The sequence below is a fragment of the Neurospora crassa genome, linkage group VII (genome assembly GCF_000182925.2).
Source record: "Neurospora crassa OR74A linkage group VII, whole genome shotgun sequence".
NCBI lineage: Eukaryota > Fungi > Ascomycota > Sordariomycetes > Sordariales > Sordariaceae > Neurospora > Neurospora crassa.
The window spans coordinates 3,815,948-3,838,790 of record NC_026507.1 but is presented as its reverse complement, the minus strand read 5'-3'; the positions used below and the strand labels follow the sequence as shown (position 1 = coordinate 3,838,790).

The window sequence follows — 22,843 nt, the reverse complement described above, 5'->3', positions numbered from 1 at the left end:
TTCTCATGCTCTCACGACGTCGTGCAGTCCTTTCAGACGACAAAACGTGGGTGATGGAAGTTGGGTATCATAGTCTTCTCAGGTTATTTCTCTATGGAATGCGAAGCTGAATGACTAGAGATATGATGACCCCGGGCCTGCTGCCTGCCGGTGACCAGGCATGTGACGCGTCCAACCGTGCGTTCCTCGTCTCCAAATGAACCTCAAGCTGGACAATGACAAGGGCACCGCAAGCGTGGAAAGAGTGATGGATCAATGTGGCATTTTTCAAGCTGGTCCTGGATTAAACCAAGGAGAAATGGAGTGTCCTGCGCGCGGTTTCTGGATCTACAACTTCAAACCGGTCATTGCGCCAAATTGTTCGAGCACCGTCGAGTCAATGAAGCAATTTCCATCCAAAAGTCGACGGCGTTACACCCTGGGGCTTGAGGCTATCTTCAATTCGATTCTTCTTGACGAATGTCACAGAGAGTCGATCGTCACCAACTCGCTACCACCAATTCACTTTGATAGCATCGACCATCTATTTAATCTCCCCAGCGCCCCTGCTCGAGACGCAGTCCAACACGTGCAGTCATACAACTGTACCACTCGGCCGGTTCGTTCCGCGCATACTTTCCCCTCTTCATCATCATGCCGTGCTTCTGGGGCTCGATGTGGAGGATGGTCGGGTGTCACAGAGTCGGCTGAACACTGCAGCGAAGGAGTCTAGACCCTACCACCACGACCCTTGATGTCTGTGTAGGGACCGACAATACACCAGTACGCTCTTTACTGTACATACTTTTACGCACCGACTGAACACACCATGTCTCACGATAACCCAATCTCATTGCGACCGTCGAGCTTCCCGGACACTCGGCAACCACCAAGCCCGACCCATCACTAGCAGTCGGTCACAGCAGAAGACAGACAACGAGCTCAATACAGTAGTGTTTGGGATTGGCCGAATCCGTCACTTTTCCTTTCACACACTTGTCACCGCTTGTAGCAGCTTCAAGTTACTAGCCCTATCACCACCCCTTTTTTTCTCGTCAGGACTGAACCTCGGACTATGATGTGTGATATGGGGGTTTTGGTGTTATGTTTCTTCTCGGTGCATTTAATTTCGATCGTGGAGCCCCATGTCCTAAATGTCTCGCGATCGGGACATGTTCTCTTCCTTTATCCGCCCTTCTGCCACCCAGCTTGATCCTTGGTCTCTCCCGCGGGACGCTGGCTTGGTCCAATCTACCTGGAACCGCGAACAGTCCTTCGAGTCACTTGTTTGGGCACACAACATATCCGTCTACATTGGACCCTTAGTCCCTTGACCTTTCTTATTATCCCATTTTCTCCCCTCCTAACCGTTCACGCAACTGATCTGTCCAGTCCAAAACTTCCTTGTCATGGACCCAATGTCACAGCCCATAGAACGAGTATTCCCCATACGCCTATCCATTCTTGAAAGTTCCGCCTTTCTTCGGAACGTATCCGGTACGTAAGGTCCATCACACCATGTGTTTTCAGATCTTTCCATACGAGCAAGTCGAATGCTAATATGCCCAAGCAGACGCAGATGATTTACTTTCCGTCGTTCCTGTTACTCAGCAGCTTTCCAATCAACATCTATCTCCGCCATCGTCCGATGGATCTCGTTGTGAACCGCTACCTTCAGCAACCGACCGGCAAGCCAATCCTCAAGACAGTTCATCAGCTGCATCTTCTTATAATTATACATACCCATCGTCGTTCAACAAAGGCAACGGCGGAGATGACTCGTTACTCTCCGAAACCTTCGAGTATGCGCTCCTGGCCGACGGATCTCATGGTGTCATCCAGAAAGCCCGCCGCGCATTTACTACTTGCGATGAGGAACCGATTCACATACCTGGCGCTATTCAGTCTTACGGCATGCTTGTTGCATTGAAGCTTGTCGATGAACGAGTTGCTGGACCTTCTAGATACCTACCCAGAATTTGCAGCGAAAACAGCGCTTTCGTTTGCCATTACCAGCCCTCCGAGCTCCTTTCTCTCGACAGCTTCTACCAGGTTATGCCCAACTTTCAGCGTCACTTGTTCGATGTCCAGCTACGCCACATCCGTCAAGGATACGATAGCACCAAGAAAGAACAGGAGCCTGTCGTCTTCGCTTTCTCGTTTTCCGATCCAGATGGCCGACTGATTCCGTGTTGGTGTGCCGCGCACTATCTAGGGGGAGACACTGATCTGTTCATATGCGAGTTCGAGTTGCAAGGTGCGTAATAAGGGAGCAGGAAATCATCTTATAAGACGGACCCTCTGATGAAAAGCCAGATTACTCGATGCATCCGTTGGCGACTCCAGCAATGTCCGATCCGGGGAACCCTATCGACACTCTCGGTAGCGATCACTTGGATTTTGCCACAGCCTGCAGCATACAATCCAAGGTCCAACCGGCATTCCCAAATCCAGAGCTCATCTCCAAGGGCTTCGACCCAAGCACGTCCTCAGTGGAGGTTATTGGCATGGCTACAAAGATACAAACGCAGTTCTCCGAGGCAGCAACCGTGCCTGATCTCCTTGAGACCATTGTCTCGATAGTCAAGGAGGTCACCCGTTTCCACCGTGTGATGGTCTATCAGTTTGACCGGGATTATAACGGCACCGTCGTCGCTGAGCTCATGGATCCGAAAGCAAGCAATGATGTCTACAGGGGATTGCACTTTCCCGCAAGTGACATACCGCCGCAAGCCCGGAAGCTGTACATGATCAACAAGGTTCGCGTATTGTTTGATAGAAGCCAAAGGACCTCGAGACTCATTGGCAGAGACGTCAGTGATATGGACGTCCCACTCGATCTAACTCATGCTTACTTGCGCGCAATGTCACCTGTGCATCTCAAGTATCTATCCAATATGGGGGTAAGATCATCCATGTCCATGTCTCTCGAGTCTGACGGCAAGCTTTGGGGGCTCATCGTCTGCCACTCGTATGGACCGGCTGCAACTCGAGTGCCTTTCTCGATCCGAGAGCTATCATTCTTTGTTGGATTGGCGGCATCTACGTGCCTCCAAAAGCTGCTCAACTCCGAAAGGCTGCAGGCGCATCGAATTATCGAAACACTAAGAGGGAGAGGCAGGCCTGACGAGTGTATTACTTCTTCGTCCCACGAGCTACTTAACCTCTTCGATTGCGATTGTGGCTTTCTGGTCATCGAGGGAGAGGCAAGGACTATTGGACGGCTATCTTCCTATATCGAAGCCATAACGCTTCTCAAATATCTTTTCTTCAGGGGATCGCGCACGATACTGTTTTCACACAACATCGGAGATGACTTTAAAGATCTCCATTTCCCCTCCGGGTTCAAAGCCATCGCAGGCGTTCTCTACATACCTTTGTCCAGCACCACAGATGACTGTGTGGTATTTTACCGCAAGAACCAGATCCGAGAAGTACATTGGGCAGGGAGGCCTTCGTTGGCGGGTAAGATAGGCAGATTGGAGCCTCGAAACAGCTTCAAGAAATGGACAGAGGTAGTGGACGGCACGAGCAAGGCCTGGTCAATAGAACACAGTACGATTTCACTTCTTCAACCGAGCATCTGCCAATACTGCTAACACTAGTTCCCAGCCAATTTGGCAGCAATGGCTCAGCTGCTCTACGGCAGCTTCATACAGGTTTGGAGGGAGAAGGAGACAGCCATCAACGATACCCGACTTAAGCGACTACTCTTGCACGATGCATCACATCAAGGTAGGAACCAGGCATTCATGTGTTCCATGTCGACCAGCTGACGCGTTGTCGTTCTAGTAAGAAATCCTTTAAATGCCGTCATAAACTGTCTTGAGATAGCCCTGGAGAAGCACCTGGATGATGGCACAAAGCAGGTCCTGACAACGTCATACACTGCATCAAAATCTCTGATTTATGTCATTGATGATCTTCTGAGCTTGACCGGTAGCATAACAGGATCCGTTCCATTGCTGGACGAACCATTCCATCTTCCAAATTGCTTGGAAGAGGTGCTGTGTCCCCTAAGGCGGCTTGGTCAGGAGAAGGGTATTCAACTTATCATGATCCCATCTACAGGGCCGACGCAGTATGTTCGGGGGGATCCAACAAGTCTACAACGAAGTCTATCCATTCTGGTCGCCAACGCTATCCAGCATACTACAAGCGGCCAAGTCGTTGTGAAATGGTATGAGACAGCTATGAACCCAGAAAATACCGTGATACACATCTCCATCACGGACACGGGGCCCGGTTTCTCGGAGCGTGAGCTGGATGACATGTTTCAGGAGTTTGAGCAGGTTCCCGATGAAGATTTCGACGAGGCAACTTCAAAACCGCATGCTGTCAGGGATAACGTGCTTCGCGTTGGCGTCGGATTGGCATTCGTAGCTCGTTTCGTGAAGCAGCGGAATGGACAACTGAAAGTGAAATCAACTAAGGGACGCGGATCGACCTTCACCCTCGAGATTCCATTTGCGGTATCATCCCACTGCTCATCGATAGCTTCACGTCGTCGGGATGCCTCTCCGTTGCCGGTGCTGACAATGCCTGGACCTTTGACATTCGGAGCGGGCAGCAGCGTTCCATCCGACCGAAGTACGTTTGGGACCTCGAGGGACTCGAAACCGTCTCCGCCAATTATACGCCCGGGCTCGAGCACAGCTGATACATCGCCAAGGGACTTTCAGACGCCGAGCCCTCATCACTACACTGTCATTGTGGCCGACGACAATATGATAAACGTGCAGATTCTGGAAAGACGTCTTACCAAGCTGGGCCATCGTGTCTTGGTCAGCCGCGATGGTCAAGAATGTTTCAACCTGTTTGCCTCGAATCGCTCGACTGTGGACTTTGTCCTCATGGACCTAAACGTACGTCTCTTTTCTGCCCCCTCCCCCTTTTTTGCGACCAGGCTCTCTGATTCACACGCCATGTGCCCACAGATGCCAGTAGTAGACGGCTTCGCCTCCATTCGCATGATCCGAGATCAAGAGTACAGCCACCCCACGCCGTCGCGCGTCGTGCAGTGTTGCGGGAGGACTCCCATCTTTGCGGTGTCGGGCATGCTCCGTCGCGGTCAAGAGCAGCAATGCAAAGAAGCTGGGTTTGACGGCTGGATGCCTAAACCGGTGGACATGAAGCGGTTGGTTCGGTGTCTAGCTGGAGGGCTGGATCCCAATGCGAGAAGAATGTGTGTGTATGATGAGAAGAGGTTTGAGCTTGGTGGGTGGTTTGATGCCGAGTGAAGGGCTCGCTTATGGGAATAGTGTGCTGATGAAAGATGAAGGGCGAATTGTTGGTGTTTATGATTTTCGGAGTTGGCAGTGGGCATCTTTAGGGTCGTGGACAACGGTCGTCTTAGCGGCATCAGTGCACCGGGTGTACGGGAATTTCGATCTCGACCCAAGGAGGAATTTGGGATTTTGCATGTCAGATACTAACTATACATCATTATAGAAAAAAGCAAAGAGAAAAGCACTGGCTTTTCAATTGTCCTGCAGTTTGGGATCCAGAGCATGGCGGTGCGATTCAAAGAAAGCCAGGAGGTACCCACAAGCTAAAGCTGCCCCCTAATAAGCGCTAAACCAACGCCAATCATCAACAACAATCACTCGGCGTGGTGGCAGAGTGGTCTAATGCGCAAGACTAGAAATCTTGTTCCTTCGGGAGCGTCTGTTCGAATCAGGCCCACGTCGCACGAATGACCATCTGATCATATTTTTTTTTCATGTTTTTTTCTTTTTCCCTTTGTTCTTTCATCAGCGGTTCTCTTTCCCCTTTCTCTCCATCATTTTTGGCTGATGTTTTGACATTGTTTCCTCCCTTTTCCTTTTCCTTTTCTTTTCTTTTTCATAATATGTTCGCCTCCCTGGTACTCGTAGCAAATGCTGCCTGACTCGTCGCTTCTATATTTCCGTTGTTTCCCGCTTTTCATATTCGTCATTCATTTTGTCGTACGCACATGGAATTTCCAACCATAGCAGAGCGGGTGAAAGCAAGTCACCCATCACATACCTACGCATCGAAAGTCTCGTGTGAGTATATGGCACACGTCGTCGTCGTCACGAAGTCAGGAACTGACATTCGATGGATAGCTGGGATTTTAAAGAGAGAGAAGGAAAAAAAAAAAAAAAAAAAAAAAAAAAAAAAAAAAAAAAGGGCAAGTACGGCCGGTTACGTGAACAAATTCATGGCAACAAAGCTGGTTATCTTGACATTGCACGTGAATGTGAATATCTTGAAAAACAAAGTAGTGTTAGTTGTGCGTAAATGACAAAGAGGTATCATGGCTAGGCAAGTACATGTGAGATATATATAATATACGTGGGGTGCAAAAACGCACCCAAACGAGCAAATTTCCACCCGTCGTCATTTTTCTTCATCTATCCATCCATCTCTGCGTATCTGGCAGTGAGGAAAAAAAAAAAAAGAGTGTGTGATGTGAATCCTAAAAACTCCAAAGCGCCAGCGACCGATTTTCTCCCTCCTTCCTCCTTCTTCTTCATGTTCTTCTTCTTCAATGGTGGCGAGCCTCCTGGTCAACAACATGCCGATATGGTTGGTCGATGTTATCCACACCAAAAGTCTGATTCCAGCTCCGCCCGCCATTCCACAATGTCAAAGTCGAGTTCTGCTGCAGTCCGTCATGGTCCAATAAAGCCTTCTAAGCCTCCATAACAGCCACATACTCCACCTCCATCATATTCCCATAGCCATCCGCCGTATTCGCATCCGGCTGGCCCGGCCAATCACCCCCGACCGCCAAGTTCAAAATGATAAACAGCGGACTCCGCGCCAACGTCGCCCACACGCCCTCATCATTGATCTCCGCGCCCGTCAGGGTTCCAAACACCTGGCCGTCCAACATCCAACTGATCTTCTCCGCCCGCCAATCGCCGCCGGGGTTGCTGCGATCGATCGACAAGCTCCACGTGTGCCATCCGTAATCCAGCAAAAGCGCGGTATGCGGGATGCCCACGGGCTCGTTGCATGGTCCACCCAGGGCTACGTCGCCGCCGCAGTGGACGGTGCCGTAGCCCGTCATCAGGCCGTTGACGGTCTCCATGATGTCGAGCTCGCCGCAGTGCGGCCACGGGGTGCCGTGGTGGATGGCGTCGCCGAGCATCCAGAAGGCGGGCCAGAGACCGCGCTTTTGGAAGATGGAGGCGTCGCCGAAGCGGATGGCGGCTTCGACGAGGGTGGTGCGGTTGGGCGACGGGGTGAAGGTGGCTTGAGATTCGAGACGGCCCGAGGTCCATTTGCCGGAGGCGTCCTTGCGGGGGACGAACTGGACGGTGTTGCCGCCGGAGAGTTGAACGTTTTGGTTGGAGGTGGTGTAGGCTTGGAGTTCGTTGTTGGTGTTGGTGCTGTGGGAGGGTATTTGTTAGTTTCTGATGGACAAGAGTAAGGATGGAGAGGAAAGAGGCTTACTCAAGAGCGTAGTTCCACTTGGAGCGGCTTGGGGTAGCGCCGGCATCACCAGTGAACTCGTCGGACCAGATGACTTTGTAGCCTGGGTAGGCGGGAACGGCACCAGCCGAGGCGAGGGAGAAGAAGGCGAAGAGGGAGGCGGTGGCGGTGGCAGCAGAGAAATGCATTTTGAGTGATGTTATGTCGTTCTTCAAGATATAATTCGTTATGGTGTTTCAAAGAGTTGGTGATGACCAGAATGTATGATGGAGTGGTTGGATATCGTGAAGGAGTCGTAGTAGTTAAAATTGAAAGTAAGATCCGATTCGATAGACTTGCTATGAAGGAGTGTCGAAAGTATCGTGATGTTGTATTTATAGGGTACAACAACGTCAAGCAGTGTAGAGAAGGTAATGGCTCACTAGGAACACTGTCGAAAGGAATGTATAATAGCAAGTTCGAAAAGGAAACAAATACCAGACCGGGCAGGTTAGAAGGAGTGGAAAAGTCCCAAACGGGGAAATGCGTAAGAAGAGAACGGCAACGAGATATCTTGAGGATGATGGAACGGCACAGCCAGCAGACGGGAAGGCATGAAGAGATATATAGATTCTGCAGACTGTATCGAGTTGGCCACCCCCTGGGATACTACATACATACCCTGGCGATGCCTCTACATGGGGAGGGACCAGAATAGGAACCCATTGGTGACTACAATAGGATATGGTTGGTATCTGATCTGGGCCCGGATGGGATGGCAGATAGCGGAGCATGAATGAATGGTGGCAGTGGGTGACAACAATAGGGTCGTCCTTAAGCGAGGAGCGAGACTCAGCCATTGATTGGGGAGAGTAACAAGGATGAAACACCAAGCAACAAGGTAGCATTGGCGCAACAGGGCGCCCATGTCCAGTCGATGGCTTGGAACCGGTGGTGGTGTTTGAGAAGTCTAGAATCTTTCCGGGGCTCGCGTGGATGTGCGATGTGCCGGGGCAGTCAGGGGAGGGGGGGGGGATCACTGAGGGGTGCGGATCAAACCTGGTGTTGAGGTGGACTTCTTTTTCTGGCGGGTTCAGTGGAGAAATATTGGAATCCGCTCTCGCGGCAAAAGCTGAATGATGTGTGATGGTCTTCTCGGCAGTCACCGGTTTGCTGGTGTTGTCCTAAAACAAGCGCGAGCCAAGGAGCACGTCGCCGGGGGTTAGAATAGTGTTGCTACGCCATGTGTGGCGGCGGCGGCAATAGAAGCGCCAGGTGTGTATTTGACCGATTCACCGTGATCTCGACGCCCACTAGTAGGTAGGTGAGCTAACTCTAGCCGCGGTGACTAAGGTGAGCGCTTCATGGTGTTTTTGTTTGTTGTCATCATGTAGTTGCATGTGAAGAGGCAACCTACTATGTATGTACAAAAGTCAAGGAGGAAAAAAAGCCAGTGCTGCGGATGGAGCGGTAGGCTCAAGGGGTAGTCCCGTCACGCCCGCCCCACTCACCCACTACATAACACCAAGCAGCGCACGGACATCTGAAAATGCACCACTGAACTGAAGCTTCCTTTCCAACCAATGAAGCCCCGCCGGAGCTCCATTCCACAATCGCCCGGTACCTGCCAAGCCTCCCACTCACCCACCACCTCACGCCATCTGAAACAGCCTAGAGCAACTCTAGCTTTTCTGTTTTGGTCACTGGGGATTTATGCGTCCTTTTTTTTCTTTCTTTGTTGATTGCTTCTTCCATCTTCCAGTCGTCTGCTGTACAACTCTCCAATACATATGTCAAGGCACGAATGCATCATCTTCATCATCATCATGACAGCAATCCAAGCTCGGCATTAAAACGGCAGTGGCGGTTGACAGCCTCTCACCTTGCACAACACCGGCATTGCATCACAGCAGTTGGGTCTCTTGAGTCTCTTGGAACGATACACTTCACAGCCAGCCTAGCCAGCCCAAACCATCGGTTCATCCATCCCCAACGATATCGCGGAAGTGATGGGTGGTGACAAACAAGGATGAACGCTGTTGCCATCACATCATTTCAACGCTCCTGTCGAACCAATCTATAGCTCCGGAAGCCTTCCGCGGCTGAAGTGCAATAAGAAGCACAAGATGGTTTACTAATAGTGTGGTTTCATCAATTGTCCAGAATTGTCAACAAGATACACCTTACATCCTTGGCTCATTGCCTCCTATCGCGTTCTCACCATATCCGCCATCCCCAATTCATCCCTACTCAGTGCCCAGGCCAGAAACACCACACCCTATCACTTGTTACGGCCCTGTTGATATTTCATATGGTTTTGTTCGAGATAATTCTTCTTACCTTGTTGCTAAACCGGGAAGCGGAGACTTGAGGCACATGGCCACGGCAGATCACCACCCATCCAGATCCTTGGGTCGTCGTGGCGAGGAACCATAATCAACGCTTTGAACCAACATTCACATTTCCTATCCCACTGCACCAAGAAAAGATACTTCAACCACGTTCATCATTTCGCCTACATCCAAACCCGATCAACCTCAAGATACAACCTGTCCGTTTCCGATCAACATCGATACAACCTCTCTCTCCATGTCACAAGCAGCGACTAGCAATGATCACTCTTCCCATTCCCACCATCCACACACCCATTACCACAAAAAGCCTGAAAGGTAATCTCGCCATTCGGTCCTCCAGTACAATAGAACAAGCCATTGTGAATGTGCGCATCGTTGGTCGACTGCCCACTAGCTTTCAGGGCCCCCTCGATTTGGTCGTAATAGTTGCCTGGTCCCAAGTGTCAGCTTATGTCCATTTGGTTGCATTATCAAGTTAGGTTCCATGGATGAGAGGGCACGTATAGCAAAGCAGATTCTCTTGGATGTTATCAAAAACATGTACAGTCGGGCAAACAGGACATACCTTTACGCAAAAGGGTTGTTCCGCAGTAAAACAGACGAGGCTTGCAGTTGTCTGCGCTCACGAGGGCACTGAAACTGGCGACCATGCCGAAGAGGACTGCGTGGGAAATGGCGACCATGGTGGCTGCTCTCAATTTATACAAGAGACTATGATGTGCGTTTGCCAAGTTGGAGTGATTGTAAAAGGTGTTCAAGATGTGAGGATGCCGGTGTTCGTCATGATCAAGGTTGGAATTCGACGTCTATTATATACTCCTCAAGAAAGGGGGCATCGACAAACTCACAACTTCTCCGCGGCATTGAGACAAGTAGCATAGGATCTCGGCTAAGCATATTCGCATCCAGGTTCACGATCCTTCGGTCAATCAGGTATTGGATGCGTCCATTTCCAGTCATCTCACCGCCGGGATCTGGTTATACGCGAGGTAGATAAGCTGACTTTGCAGGTAGGTAAGCTTCCATCTACGGCCTCTCATCGTAACACAAAGGGTTTCCCATCACGGAGATGCTGAATGGGGCAAAGGTCAATCTCATCTCACGTTCCACCTTTCGATTGCGTCGCATCACAGAAACCAACAATTGACATCCTCATTCTCTCTCATTCCGTCGACCCTCCAACCTCAAGCCAGCACTCAGCCCAGTCTCGATACGTCCAGTCGCCACGCATTCACGACATGTTGTGTGACTTTTTTGATGGAATCACACAAAATCTTTGAATTCATTGGGAAGAGCACCAAATCTATTCATTTGCAAGTACTTTGTAAAGAAACAATAGATACAAAATGCCGTTGTGTCACGCAGATCGCGCAAAGTTGCCCGGCTGGGCTCCCAGAAAATCTTGACTATACGGGTAGTCGTAGAATTACTTAAAGAATCTCAGAATTGCCCCTAATTCCAAGCCTCGAACCGGACCCAATTTAAGGATCTATATTGCCCCGACCCCAGTTGAGTACAGTACTTCACGAAGAACACTAACTCACGAGGTCGGGAAAGAACGCCACATTTTTGGCAAGCCATCACCTTGAGCTCTTCGAAGCCCTCGGGTCTGGGAATTTTGAAGATCCTAGTATCACGATACGGCCTATGAAGGTGTACCGAGATGAACCCCATCTAATTAGGTTGCCATTGAGATAGCGTCCGGCGGCTGGCTGCGGAACTTCCATAACTCCCAAGGGCATACAGCGGAAGGCCATGGGTGTTTGCGTTGTCCGACATCTTTGGGGGCAGATGATCGTCAGGTCGTCGAGGTTGACCCGACGACGACCGATAATAAAACAACAACAAAAAGAAAAAGAAAAAAAAGAAAAAAAAAGCATCGCTGAAACTGTTCTGTACCCAGAACACCACTCATCCCGTCGGCACCCCTCATGGACCTCGTCCCAACCATACCGATATCCCAGAGATATAATCCCTGGCAGAGGTTACAGGACTTGATATACTCCACCCTCTTTGCATGGTCGAGAATCTGTCGGCTAGATGAACGACTGGGTGAAGTGGGTAGACCAGAGGCGTTGGGGGAGAAGAAGTCCTGAGTCCAGCACCAAAGTAGATACCAAAAGCCTCTTCTTGTCGATTTTGTCGGCCAATTTAAAGAAGCCGATAAAGAAGCCCACCACCGCGCCTGTGCCTGGGTTGGCGACACCGACATCAAGATCGCCATAAACACCAATAGTTCGATGAATTGTTGTCAGGGATCACAGGGGCCACAGGGGTGGGCACAGAGGCCGGCTAGGGGGCAGAGAAAGCAGAATGAGGTGTTGGAGCAAGAGTTGGGGTACGAGCAAGAGTACCGGGAGTGTTAATACGAGCCGGCACGGGAACAGGATCGATGGGCAGGAACAAACCCAAGGAGACGGGCCGGACTCGGATCAAGCGACGGAGTCGGGGACAGGTGGCGAGAGGAGACCTGAACCGCGAGTGGGTAGTGGAGAACCTTTTTTGTTCCCATCTTTATCGTCCTGGTCGGAGGATGAGTCGGGAGGCGTTGGGTGACGAGGGTCGCGAGTCGAGGAATTCGGGATCCTCTGCTGGAAAGACTTGACGGGTTTAGCAAACAGCCTTGTAAGTCGATGTGCTACCCTAGGCTTTGGCATCTCGACATTTTCCCGGAGCCTGAGGTTGTCGATCATGGCGTTCATCCTGCGCCTTCGCTCAGGTGATGACATGTTCTTCCCTATTATGACGGTCAGCTCTGATCCAGCCGCATTACACTCCATTGACCACACCAGCACTACAAGAGAATATCGGCATGAAGCGAAGGGGAAGGCGACAGAAACAAAGATATTGGAGAGAAGTACAGTGAAGGCGATGGTCGGCCGTGTTAAGAGGGTGATGGACGATGATAATGGGCAATGATAGAAATGATGATTGATGATGACAAACTGGATCATGACAAAATGAACAAATAGGGAGAACCAAGAGGAACAAAAAGACAACGAAGGAAATGAACAAGTTCTGTTGCCGATGCTGGCGCTGCCAAAGCCCGAACTTCCTCTAATCGAAGGGATAAGGCCAGAGGCCGTGGCTTGAATTGATGTTGACGATGCGAAAGCGGCAGTCTTCAAAAGAGCAGTTGCAATAGAAATCAAATAGACGGAACGTATCTTCTCCAAAAAGCGCCTCCTCGTCGTACTTCTTCCCCTGAGATCTCTCCAGTCTCCGAGGCTTTCACGGCCTAAAAGGAGCTTGCTCCTCAGCCTTCCGCTTGTGATGATCAGAAGGTCTGAAATTGCCTTCATCTCAATAGACGACTCTTTTGGCCGGTGCCGGCCGACTCTCGGTCTTGGGACGGGAAAGAGTCATTTTGGATCATTCGGGTTTGAATGAGGCCGGGGACGTCCCAGTGTTGTTGGTGTTGGAAAATTGCTGAGACATGGCTTGTGTATTAGGCAAGCCCCAACCAAGCAGACGGTGTTCAGGCCAACAGAACAACGGCCTCCCTTCTGCTTCCTTTTGGCAAATACCTCAGCAAATAGCTACAAGACCTTGCCACTCTCAGCCACGAACCCACACAATGTGCCAAACTGGAAGCTTTAGAGGTCCTGCTACGACTACTACCACAAGCCGCACTGACGAGCAGCTGGGGCAACTGCGAGCAGGTTTCCGACCGGCAGACTTACCTAGAGGTAAGTAGCAAGCCCATGGCAACTCATGTACTGCTGGCTTTGGAGGGTATAGTCGTCAGTTCTGCATCCGTTGCTGAAGTCCTCGTCATCGGTCATCCGTTGTCGAAGCGAGCAGTGTCAGCTCTAGAACTAGCGGCCGAGACTCGACAGCCCGGCGATCCGTCGAGCGTAACCTCAAGCCATACCTGGCGACCGATGGAAAAGGCAGGAGGAGCCGGGGCCCCTTCGCATGTCGGGCGGTAGGCAGCGGACATGCATGGCGTGATGGTGTCTCCGAGAGTCGATTCATGAACGGGGAAGAACTCCTGGCCCTGAAGAGCTTCGCGAAGGAACCCAATGTCGCGCAGAGGAAGAGGGGCAAGCGGGCGCCGAGGCACGACACCACAGGAGAGCACTTTCCTGATGGCGCCCCGTGTGGCAGTCTTGCACTGGCAAAACATGAAATCGGGAAGTCACAGCCACACAAGGCCGCTTTTTTTTTTCATCGAAGATTGTCAGAGGCGGCACGATGGTGGCAGACCGGAACGAACACCTGAACAATGTGACTGAAGCCCTTGAGGCCGAAGTTTCATAGCTCAATCTTGGAACTGTCTGAGGATCGTGGCATGAGGATTTCGATCTCCCTTCTCCAAGCCTGGTGCGCAGATGTGGCCGATTCTGACATGGTTTGGGGACGTCCATCGAGACTTGGCAGTCTGGCAGAAGATGTTGCTTCAATTTCTCGCGATCCCACAACAGATTCTTTGGATCTCTCGCTGGGCGTGCTTTGTTGCATGGTCATGCCAGAGGTAAATCGAGGATAGGACACTCTCATCTCTCGACCGACCCGCATACGCAGGTACCAAGCCGGTTCGATAAAGAACAGTGCCTGTCCGGCCTGATACCTCAAGACACGGGAAATTGTGTCACAAAGATTGGAAGTCCAACGTGTTGATTGTTGGATCAAAGCCTCTCCGTTAATGGCCAGCACTTCCGTCTCAAGAAATTCGTATGCAGAAGGGTTGCCGGTTGTAGAGGCTTCACCACACAAACATCGCATCTGGTCCTGCAAACACGCTTGTGGTTAGCAAACCCATTGCCCCTCAAAAGTATTTCTGTGGACCATGATGCGGGAAAGCAACAAGTTGTGTGTGAACAGAGGACCAGTTTTCAGATCTCAGATCGAAGCTTCATCCACGGATATATGTTCCACGTATCAGGTAATAGAATAGGAAAACATTTGCACATCATTTCAGGTCTCTGCTTGCTGGGTCAAAAGAAGACAAGGAGGAGGTATAGACAGTGTCGACGTACAGCTTGAGCGAACAGCGCGCGATTTTTGGCGTTGCCAGTCGTAGAACTTGTCCTCCCTTCACGTTGTGGGGGGGAGGTAGGCCTCGAGATGACCGACAAACTCGATCCATCTCTGGAAAAGATGTCCATTCCACATGGATCCATCTCTGTGTTTCTTCCACTCGCCCAAACCCTTATTCGCTTCTCGATATCCCTGTGTTTTTTTCTCCTTGTAGTTGGACCATTGTATCATTTTGGCCGTTGCTCTTCCTGGTACCATCGCCAGCTAGTAGGTCCGCGGTATGCATCGCCGTGCCAGCTTCTGTGCCGTTACCATGCTGTACTCTGGAGATGGATACTTGTCGGGCTATTTCCACGGTCCGCAGAGAATGAAGAAAAAAAAGAAAAAAAAAAAAAAAAAAGGCAAGATGTTAAAATCGTCGCCAGGACAAGGCAAATGTAAATGGTCCGTAACAACGTGTCCGAGGAATATAACCCGATTTTTTTTTTTTTTTTTTTTTTTTTTTGGATCTGATGGCTCGGTCGGGACGCAGCTTACTGGAAGTACAGCAGGAAATGATCATGGAGCATGTATGGTGTACCCATCACCAGCGCCGTCGTCGTTGTCGTCGTCATCGTTCTTGTTCACATCAGTCCTTTCGACATTTTCCCCCTTCAAATTCGCTCGTTCGATAAGTACTTCCTTCTTGGTATTTGATTTCGCAAAGTGGCATCAGGATACGGAAAATTATTGTGGGAGACAAAGCACATCGCTATGGTCGATTTTCGTGCAGTGACGCAAATATTCGTTGGACTTTGGACAAAACCGAAGTGGGAGGGGACCGAGCGAGGTCATTCATGCTGCGGGTGTGCCAGGACCTGTTTGGCGCGGGGCTGCATCTTCTTTTCTTGATGTTACCAACTGTACAAAAACAAAAAGAACACAGGTTTTCACAGAGAGAGAATTCGTATAGTTATATGCTATGACTCCTGATCGTAGTCGTGTTTTTTCGTTTTCTCCCACGGCGAAGTTGTTGCTTTTCTCCGATCTGGAGCTTGATCCTGATTCATCAATCAACCCTAACCCTGTATCGCACTGACAACTGTTATAAGTCCAGCCGATGACCTCATCTTGGGATTTCGTAGGCACAGCTAGGTAGCTGTCAAGCACATTCAACATGCAAAGACTGCTTAAATCTCCTCACAAAAACAAGAAAACGAAAATGAAATCGGGCCCAGAAATACCCAACATGCATTCAATAAACGTCGTTAGTTGCAGCCTACTTGTGTTAGTCACATACCGAAGGCGAGACGGCCGTACTCACCGGTAGACGTTTCTCAAGACCCCCATTTCCTACCCGTTGGACCCCTCTCCAACAGGTAAACCAAACGCAAATGTTTACAAATCTCAACGCCTTTCAACCACGGCTCAGTCTGGAGGTCTTACTTATCAAATATCAAGATCAAAATGAGATCAAAACATTCTCCAATTCGTCATTCATCAAATTCCTAAGGTTTATCAACTCCCGTCATCCAACCATCCAGAAAGCACCGCACAAAAGTTGGAAAAGACAACCACCCATTGCGTAACAGCACCACTAAGAAAAAGTATCCATCGTCATCATCAAAGGCTTTTCCACCGTTGTCGCAATCCGGTCCTCCTATTCATCGTCGCATTCGGTTTGTTCGTCCATGTCATGTCACTGCATTAAGCCCCAACGCGCGGCGCGGGCATGTGTTTGTTCCGCTTCAGTTCGCCTTCACCCTTCCTTGTCCCTTTCACCCTTGCTTCGCCTTTCCTTCGCCTTTCCTTCGCCTTTTCCCCTTTCCCCCCCATTTTCACCTTTTCCTTCTTGCATCCCCATACGGACTCGTACCATCATAGCCCTCCATGATCGTACCGTTGTCGTCGTCGTCGTCGTCGTCGTCGTCGTCTCAAATCAACCCACCCCCATCCCTACCCCCAGCAGTAGTAAACACCCCACCCGCCATCGGCATCGCACACATCCTCGCATCCCACTTCCACTCTCCCTTCCAGTAATCTCCCCTTTCACACCCTTCATCATCACAGCAGCAGCGGCAGCAGCAACAACAAGAACGACAAGAACAACAAAGGTCTCTCTAAAAAGTCTTGCTGAACCCGCAGTTGAGTCCACAGCAATTAAAGTGTTTGCCGATGGTCATCCAGCCGCCTCTGAGTCCCACTCCCGCTTCCTGCTCTTCTTGTACGTCGAGCTGGTTGAGGTCGTTGGTATTGGTGGTGGTGGTAGTGGTAGGGAGGGGGAGCATGGTGTTTGGTTTCTAAGGTTGTATCTGTTAGCATGTGTTCATGGTTCAATTTGCATGCCTGCCTGCCTGCCTGCGATGAAAGTGCGTGACGGGAATGTGCGACGGTATTGCGCGCCGATAGGAAGGGTGTGGTGAGGGGGGGTTGCTGGTCGATATAGTGGAGGGGATGGTGATGGTAATACTGATTGATGGTGTTCCTAAACAGGAAGATGGGAAGAAGGAGATAAACTCACGGGTTGTTCAGCAATAACAGCGGCAGCGGGCGCTGTTGGGAGGTTCACCCGAGAGGCGGCCTCCATCGACGAGCTGGTGGTGGTAGCGACCATATTGTTCTTCTTTCTTTCTCCTTCCCTTTTTATCCTTTCTCTTTCTCTTCGTTTCTCTCTCACACTCTCTCGCGATGATCTCGATTCAGACTCTGTCGTTCGACGCGACGCCAGTGAATAGTGTACTATATGGCAGATCGCAGGTTCAGGTTTGTAGAAATCAATAAATTCGGTTTGATGTGAGAGCTTCCAGAGAAAGGTTTCGTAGGTGGTAGGTAGGTGGTGACGATTCAGCAATCTGGTAGTTTCGTCTCGTTTATCAAGGTGGCTGGTAGCAGGTTGGTTTGAGGTCGTAGGGAAGGTCGGGATGTAGGCGGATAGGTAGGTACCTAGGTTGTAGGTAAGATCAAGGACAGCGAAAAAAAAAGGTGACGACGGTATCGGCAGTTGAAATAAAGTTTAAGTGGAAGCCAGCAAGCTCGCTGTCTGAGGACTCCCATCCAGGGCAGCGACCAGTTCACTTCCCCGGGGACTACGCTACTCCATCCAGTCACCTCAGTCAGGTATCCAAAACAGGTACCCGCGTGCTACACTACAACAAGAAGTGGCGTAGACGCGCGCTTTCGTCTTGTCGCAAGACAACAGATGGCAAGGGCAAGGACAAGGGCAAACAGCAGCCCAGCAAGCGGAGCGGTCTGGACCTACCTCTACAGGTTTATCGTCATCAGTCCGGGGGATCGTCACATTCGTCACTTGCTGCTGCCCGGGCTGCTGCCCTGGCCAAGGAACGAAATGGACCTCGTTGGACCCTTTTCACGGATAACGAACCATTCACCAGTGGGCAGCAGAGAAGGAAGGGGACCTACCTAGCACTGCCCCAATGCCCGCCCCTGTAGTGTACCTGAAAGAAAGCTCCAGGTCCCTTCGGGTTTCTTGCGACAGCGCCAAAGTGGGGTATCTCGGCCTTCTCTTCAGCTGATGTAGGTCTTCCTTGTTTCATCCTTGTTTTTGGTTCGTTTATAACCACAGCGAATCATATTCGATCTTGGGATATACCATAGGTACCTCTACACCAGAATCACAGCCACCGGACATTCATACACCACAGCAGGTGAGCGGGTGAACGAAGCGAATGGATAAGAGAATTTGCCCCTGTGTGTGCGTGTGCCTGCATAGAGGTATGTTTAGTTGCGAGTTCTTTGCACCACCTCGACCACATAGAACCACCTCAATTTCACGAGCCTCAACTTACAAACCTCTGAACTGGGAATACTGTGACGCTGTTCAATCCGTACCTCTGTCTATTCTTATATCTGTTCTGTGTAAGAAAAACCTACGAATGAGGGTTTCGCTCTACCTCCAATGACCCCAACCAAAGGTGAATGAATGGACATCATCTCCACCCATCCATTTCCCGCCGCCACCGCCAAAAATAAAAGATCCCATGTCGGCATCTAGTTACGTAGTATCCCAGAGCATGCCCATGGTATCGATATAGCAAAGCAAAGCAATCCCTCTTTTTACCACCATAAACCCGACGATAGTGTGTGTTATAGATGATAATTCAAGAAGGATAAGATGCGCGCGCGTGTGCGTGTGTGTGTGCTCGAGACCGTAACGCAACAATTAGCTCATAGCATGGCTAGACATTACGATACCGTCATTATAAAAGAATGTACAAGAAAAAAGAGTTGGTGGGGAAATAGGTATGGTTAAGGTAGCCAAGATAATTGGGTATAGATTCCGGGGGTGTTTCCTTCCGTCGCAAGTGTTTTGTCCTTCTAGTTGTTGGTTGGTTCATATCCGGCACCGCGTTGCCAAGGACTGTCGTAAGTTAGCTAACTGAACATAGCACATAACCCATTTCCCCATCAAACGTACCTCGCTGTGTTGTGTGGTTTCTTTTCTGAAACCATCGAGTGAGTCGATGCTTGCCCTCCTGGCAGACTCGAGGCCGAATCCGTCATTGGACTCGGTGTCTGAATGCTTCCGCTCGGCCTATGTCGCACAAACGGCTCATCCCTCATGAGGGACGGGTCGTTACTCCAACGCCCAGAATGCCTGTTGGAGTGGAAATGAGGGTTACCAGCGTTGGAATCGGCCGTCTCTGGACGGTTCAGCGGGTTGCTTGGGCTCGAAAGGGCCGAATCGTCATCCTCAAAGCTCAAGGGAGACTTGGTGTAAAGCTTGCTCTCACCACGCGCCGTGACACCCAGAGCCTCGAGTTCCGACTGAGTGTGCAGCTGCGGATTCGACTTCATGAAGGAGGTGCGGTCGTCGTTCATGGACTGGTAGCGGGTGTCCGGGTTGTTGTGGAGCAGCGTCATCGTGGTGGTAATGATCAGCATGAGAAGGAGGATCAAGCAAACGATGGCGTTGGCAATCCAGAGAACCACGCCCACCACACCGATAACCAAGGGCGGGAAGTCGAAAACGTCCGTCAAGAGGAAAAGGAGGATGGCGTTGAGGAAGTTCATGGCGCAAATGGCAATATTGAACGTGTTGGTGCTCTTGTCCATCCAAGGGCGCATGACGGAAGCGGTAATGAGCGCCGCAGCTTCAATGATCAGAAGCGCGATAGCCTGAAGGGTGCCATTGGCCTGAGCAAAGGCAATGAACATGCCCTTGATGACAATGTAGAAGAGGATAGGCACAATGAAGTAGTAACCTGAAGCGCGGAACGGCACATACAGGAAACCCCACTTGTTCAAGGCCTGAGGGTCCGAGAACAGGATGTAGGCGGGATTCCTGTGAAGGGAGATGGAGCGGCGGGCAATCCGAATGACCCTCCAGGCCGCCCAAAGAAGGGTAGCCAAGAGACCAAAAAAGAAGAAGACGGCGAGGGCCATTTCCGCAGGAGAGTCATTTTGGGTAAACTCCCACATGCACATAACCGTAACCTGAGGGAACCCCACAAGTCCAACTCTGTAAAGGATACCTAACGGAATTGTCAGTACTAGACGGAAATCAACCTGAATAATCAAAGTAACTCACCCTTGAGAACAGTAATCCAACCCGCGCGGAACTCGGAGAAGGCGTCGCCTTTAACCCAACCCAACTTGGCAAAGAGCTCTAGTCCAATCTTGAACAAAATGACCAGGATGGCAGTAAATACCACAAAAATGTAGAAGAAAGTCAAACTGGTCATGAACAAGTTGGTTGACTCGATCTTGCCGCGAAACGCAACTCGCTGGATACCATAGACAATGTAACTGCCGAAAGAAGTCTGGACGTTGGCTCGCTTGGCAATTCTGCTGCCAACATGAGCTGCGGCACGAGGCAACATGGCGGTCGCCCGCTTGAAGAGGTTGATAGCGGGATCGACGTATTCGGCCGGTAGCGCACGCTTCACCTTCTCGACCTGGACGGACACGGTCTCGAGCGAGTTGAGCACGGTGGACGCGGTACCACCAGTAGCCCGCTGATACCATGTGAGGATATCCTGGATGAACTGGACTCTGATAATACCCATACTCCATACGAAATCCTGGGTCCAAGCTCGCACAGCAGGAGGAAGATGGACACCACAGAGACCGATCATGGCCTGGGCCTGGAAGTAGCCATAGAGCGACAGCGTGTTGGAAGCCACATGGGAGGCAGCGTTAGCGTATCCGAGACCAGAAAGCAGGGCAGAGGACAAGATGCCCAAGAAGACAACAGCCCAGGTGGCCCATTTGACACCAACAAGATCGACTAGAAGACAAGGCCGAGTCAGCACTTTTCCTGCATATAATGGGGGCAACCCCTAAACCTACCAGTCATGCCGTTGGAGACATTGGCCTCAATGCAGGCAACGGTTTCTCCAGCCAATTCTCCGTCCGTCATGTTGACATAGACCTTAACTGTGGCATCCAAGTCGGGGAATGTGTAGGCAATTCCTGGAATTCTATCCTTGACCTCCGGGCCAAGCTCCAGTCTGAAAGGATTGCCCATTTTGCCGGCATTCATGGGACACAAACCGCCCAGGCCAACGCCGATATTGCACGGGTCAAGAACCTCGTGCATGATTTGGTAGCCGTAAGCCAAGATACGGATGTCGAAAACCACGTAGCCCTGAATGGACGAGGTGGCAAGCATGTTGATGTTGACTGTTCCATTGTCGGGGAAGAAGATGACGTCGAAGAGACTGGCCGTGAAGCCCGAGTTTTCCTGGCAGGCGGCGAGCGAGTTTGAATGTAGTTCCCTATCGCGAGCTAAAGAGGGGGCGACCAACGTCGCGAGCGATGCGAGGACCGCAAGCGGTCGTGCTGACCAAAGCTTCATGTCGTCGGCGGTTTGTGATTTTCGTCCTACTCTAATCCGTCCAAAGTTTCCCACTTTCCCAGCTCAAAAAAAGGGTTGATGGTCGATCAATGCCCGAATAGTCGTTTTCCTTGTTTCGTTTTTTTTTTTTCCTTCACAAATCCAACATTATCGTACTGAACCACCCAACTGTTGTAATCGGTATTCGGGAGATTCGCAACGCCTAGGCAATCAAGGATGCACAAACGACAGCGGTATCGTATCAAGCGGATGTGGAAATCGTAACGTATCGGTATCGAATTCGTGTCTGGCAATTGAGAGCGACGTCCGAAATGGGATTTGTCGTCGAGATTTGCGTAGTGGTGGGAGGACTCTCGGAGAGTGAGTGGGTGTTGGTGGTTATGAGGAGCGACAGGAGGAGGCGAGCGAGTGACGAGATACGAGAAACTCGGACGAGTTGGCGGAAAGGCAGGAAACCAAGTTTTGTTGATAGTAGCGAGTGAAATCTGCCAACAAATCGTAGGTTTGGAAAAGGCACGGTGTTTGGTGCTGTTGACCCCTTTCGACGACGAGACACTTGTCGATGGTGTGGTTTTCCGATAGTGTGTGGTGTTTCCGGCAAAGGGAGCAAGACACGCGTTGAGATGGTGGAACGAAGCGAAGGTGCTCACGATGGATGGATGCGATGTGGATTCCCGAAGTTGATGAAATGGAAACGACGGGGTGGGACAGAGGGACTGGATGGACACCTGCAAGGCAGCGCAGTGGGCAGCGCAGTGAGCAGCAGTGGATGGATCACCGGCGTTGGAGTGGGCACAGGATGGCCGATGGGCAAATGTACAGGTCTGAATTGGCAGTGGATGTGCGGTGGAGAGAGAACTGGGAAGCTGGATGCTGCACTCCAGTCGGTATCCCGGGCAGCAGTGCGACCCGGTGCGGTCCTCCTTAGCGGTACAGTGGGGAAAGGACAGGCCAATTTCACGCCAAGAAGCCCAGAGGAATCCATTCTTGGGAGAGAGGTTGGCGGGCTGGCCGGATGCGTGAGAATCTTCAAATGTGAATGGCAGCTGAGAAATGCTGCCAAGTGCCAATATTTCTTTGAGCCAGTTTCTCACTCCACTTGGCACCCGGCCTGTGGTCATTTTTTTTCTCTATTTCATCACGGTCATTGCACAGTTCACTTGCTATACGAACGAGGCTACAGTACATACTCGGACTGGAATGCTTGGACATGCCCCGAAAGCGTCGCACTATCGGTCACGTACACACAACACAACACATCACAGCACAACACAACACAGCACATTGATACGGGATACGGCAACATGGAAAATGTGGCTGTGTTGTGGTGAGCATCCAAAGCGGAAAA

At 50.8% G+C, this 22,843-nt stretch overlaps 7 protein-coding genes and 1 non-coding gene across 8 annotated transcripts; 4 read left to right on the top strand and 4 right to left on the bottom strand.

The window, feature by feature from the left end:
• Positions 1-187: 187 nt before the first annotated feature.
• Positions 188-1,023, top strand: NCU17274 (hypothetical protein). Its single transcript, XM_011397091.1, has one exon. The coding sequence runs from the start codon at positions 197-199 to the stop codon at positions 710-712; it is 516 nt and encodes a 171-aa protein (XP_011395393.1). The 5' UTR covers positions 188-196; the 3' UTR covers positions 713-1,023.
• A 374-nt stretch (positions 1,024-1,397) lies between these two features.
• Positions 1,398-5,219, top strand: phy-2 (phytochrome-2; the record flags this gene model as incomplete). The annotated part of the gene is made up of 6 exons (XM_954957.2): positions 1,398-1,476; positions 1,553-2,236; positions 2,296-3,534; positions 3,592-3,714; positions 3,772-4,844; positions 4,917-5,219. The coding sequence occupies 6 exons, from the start codon at positions 1,398-1,400 to the stop codon at positions 5,217-5,219; spliced, it is 3,501 nt and encodes a 1,166-aa protein (XP_960050.2).
• Positions 5,220-5,587: 368 nt separating this feature from the next.
• On the top strand, positions 5,588-5,669 carry NCU15290. The gene has a single exon. It is a non-coding gene; the product is annotated as a tRNA-Ser (tRNA).
• A 462-nt stretch (positions 5,670-6,131) lies between these two features.
• On the bottom strand, positions 6,132-8,182 carry NCU05789 (secreted glucosidase). Its single transcript, XM_954956.3, has 2 exons — positions 7,405-8,182; positions 6,132-7,340 (listed from the first exon to the last, which is right to left on the bottom strand). The coding sequence occupies exons 1-2, from the start codon at positions 7,569-7,571 to the stop codon at positions 6,638-6,640; spliced, it is 870 nt and encodes a 289-aa protein (XP_960049.1). The 5' UTR covers positions 7,572-8,182; the 3' UTR covers positions 6,132-6,637.
• A 1,669-nt stretch (positions 8,183-9,851) lies between these two features.
• NCU05788 (hypothetical protein) lies at positions 9,852-10,466 on the bottom strand. The gene is made up of 2 exons (XM_954955.2): positions 10,282-10,466; positions 9,852-10,146 (listed from the first exon to the last, which is right to left on the bottom strand). Exons 1-2 carry the CDS (start codon positions 10,397-10,399, stop codon positions 9,968-9,970), a joined length of 297 nt encoding a protein of 98 aa, XP_960048.1. The 5' UTR covers positions 10,400-10,466; the 3' UTR covers positions 9,852-9,967.
• Positions 10,467-13,293: 2,827 nt separating this feature from the next.
• Positions 13,294-13,941, top strand: NCU05787 (hypothetical protein; the record flags this gene model as incomplete). Its single annotated transcript, XM_954954.1, has 2 exons — positions 13,294-13,405; positions 13,556-13,941. 2 exons carry the CDS (start codon positions 13,294-13,296, stop codon positions 13,939-13,941), a joined length of 498 nt encoding a protein of 165 aa, XP_960047.1.
• Positions 13,942-15,829: 1,888 nt separating this feature from the next.
• NCU05786 (hypothetical protein) lies at positions 15,830-17,938 on the bottom strand. Its single transcript, XM_954953.2, has 2 exons — positions 17,200-17,938; positions 15,830-16,978 (listed from the first exon to the last, which is right to left on the bottom strand). Exons 1-2 carry the CDS (start codon positions 17,290-17,292, stop codon positions 16,799-16,801), a joined length of 273 nt encoding a protein of 90 aa, XP_960046.1. The 5' UTR covers positions 17,293-17,938; the 3' UTR covers positions 15,830-16,798.
• Positions 17,939-18,496: 558 nt separating this feature from the next.
• NCU05785 (DUF907 domain-containing protein) lies at positions 18,497-22,349 on the bottom strand. The gene is made up of 4 exons (XM_954952.3): positions 20,988-22,349; positions 20,227-20,925; positions 19,114-20,170; positions 18,497-19,056 (listed from the first exon to the last, which is right to left on the bottom strand). The coding sequence occupies exons 1-4, from the start codon at positions 21,493-21,495 to the stop codon at positions 19,014-19,016; spliced, it is 2,307 nt and encodes a 768-aa protein (XP_960045.1). The 5' UTR covers positions 21,496-22,349; the 3' UTR covers positions 18,497-19,013.
• Between the last annotated feature and the right edge of the window lie 494 nt (positions 22,350-22,843).

Excerpts from the sequence above, each read along its gene's own strand:
- NCU05788 (XM_954955.2), bottom strand. The coding sequence starts at position 10,399 with ATGGTCGCCATTTCCCACGCAGTCCTCTTCGGCATGGTCGCCAGTTTC. Across the intron at positions 10,147-10,281 it reads AACAACCCTTTTGCGTAAAG|GCAACTATTACGACCAAATC; the intron begins GTATGTCCTGTT and ends ACTTGGGACCAG.
- NCU05785 (XM_954952.3), bottom strand. The coding sequence starts at position 21,495 with ATGAAGCTTTGGTCAGCACGACCGCTTGCGGTCCTCGCATCGCTCGCG. Across the intron at positions 20,926-20,987 it reads TGTCTCCAACGGCATGACTG|TCGATCTTGTTGGTGTCAAA; the intron begins GTAGGTTTAGGG and ends CTTGTCTTCTAG. Across the intron at positions 20,171-20,226 it reads TTGGATTACTGTTCTCAAGG|GTATCCTTTACAGAGTTGGA; the intron begins GTGAGTTACTTT and ends CAATTCCGTTAG.
- NCU05786 (XM_954953.2), bottom strand. The coding sequence starts at position 17,292 with ATGGTCGCTACCACCACCAGCTCGTCGATGGAGGCCGCCTCTCGGGTG. Across the intron at positions 16,979-17,199 it reads CTGTTATTGCTGAACAACCC|AAACCAAACACCATGCTCCC; the intron begins GTGAGTTTATCT and ends ATACAACCTTAG.
- NCU05789 (XM_954956.3), bottom strand. The coding sequence starts at position 7,571 with ATGCATTTCTCTGCTGCCACCGCCACCGCCTCCCTCTTCGCCTTCTTC. Across the intron at positions 7,341-7,404 it reads AAGTGGAACTACGCTCTTGA|CACCAACACCAACAACGAAC; the intron begins GTAAGCCTCTTT and ends ACCCTCCCACAG.
- NCU17274 (XM_011397091.1), top strand. The coding sequence starts at position 197 with ATGAACCTCAAGCTGGACAATGACAAGGGCACCGCAAGCGTGGAAAGA.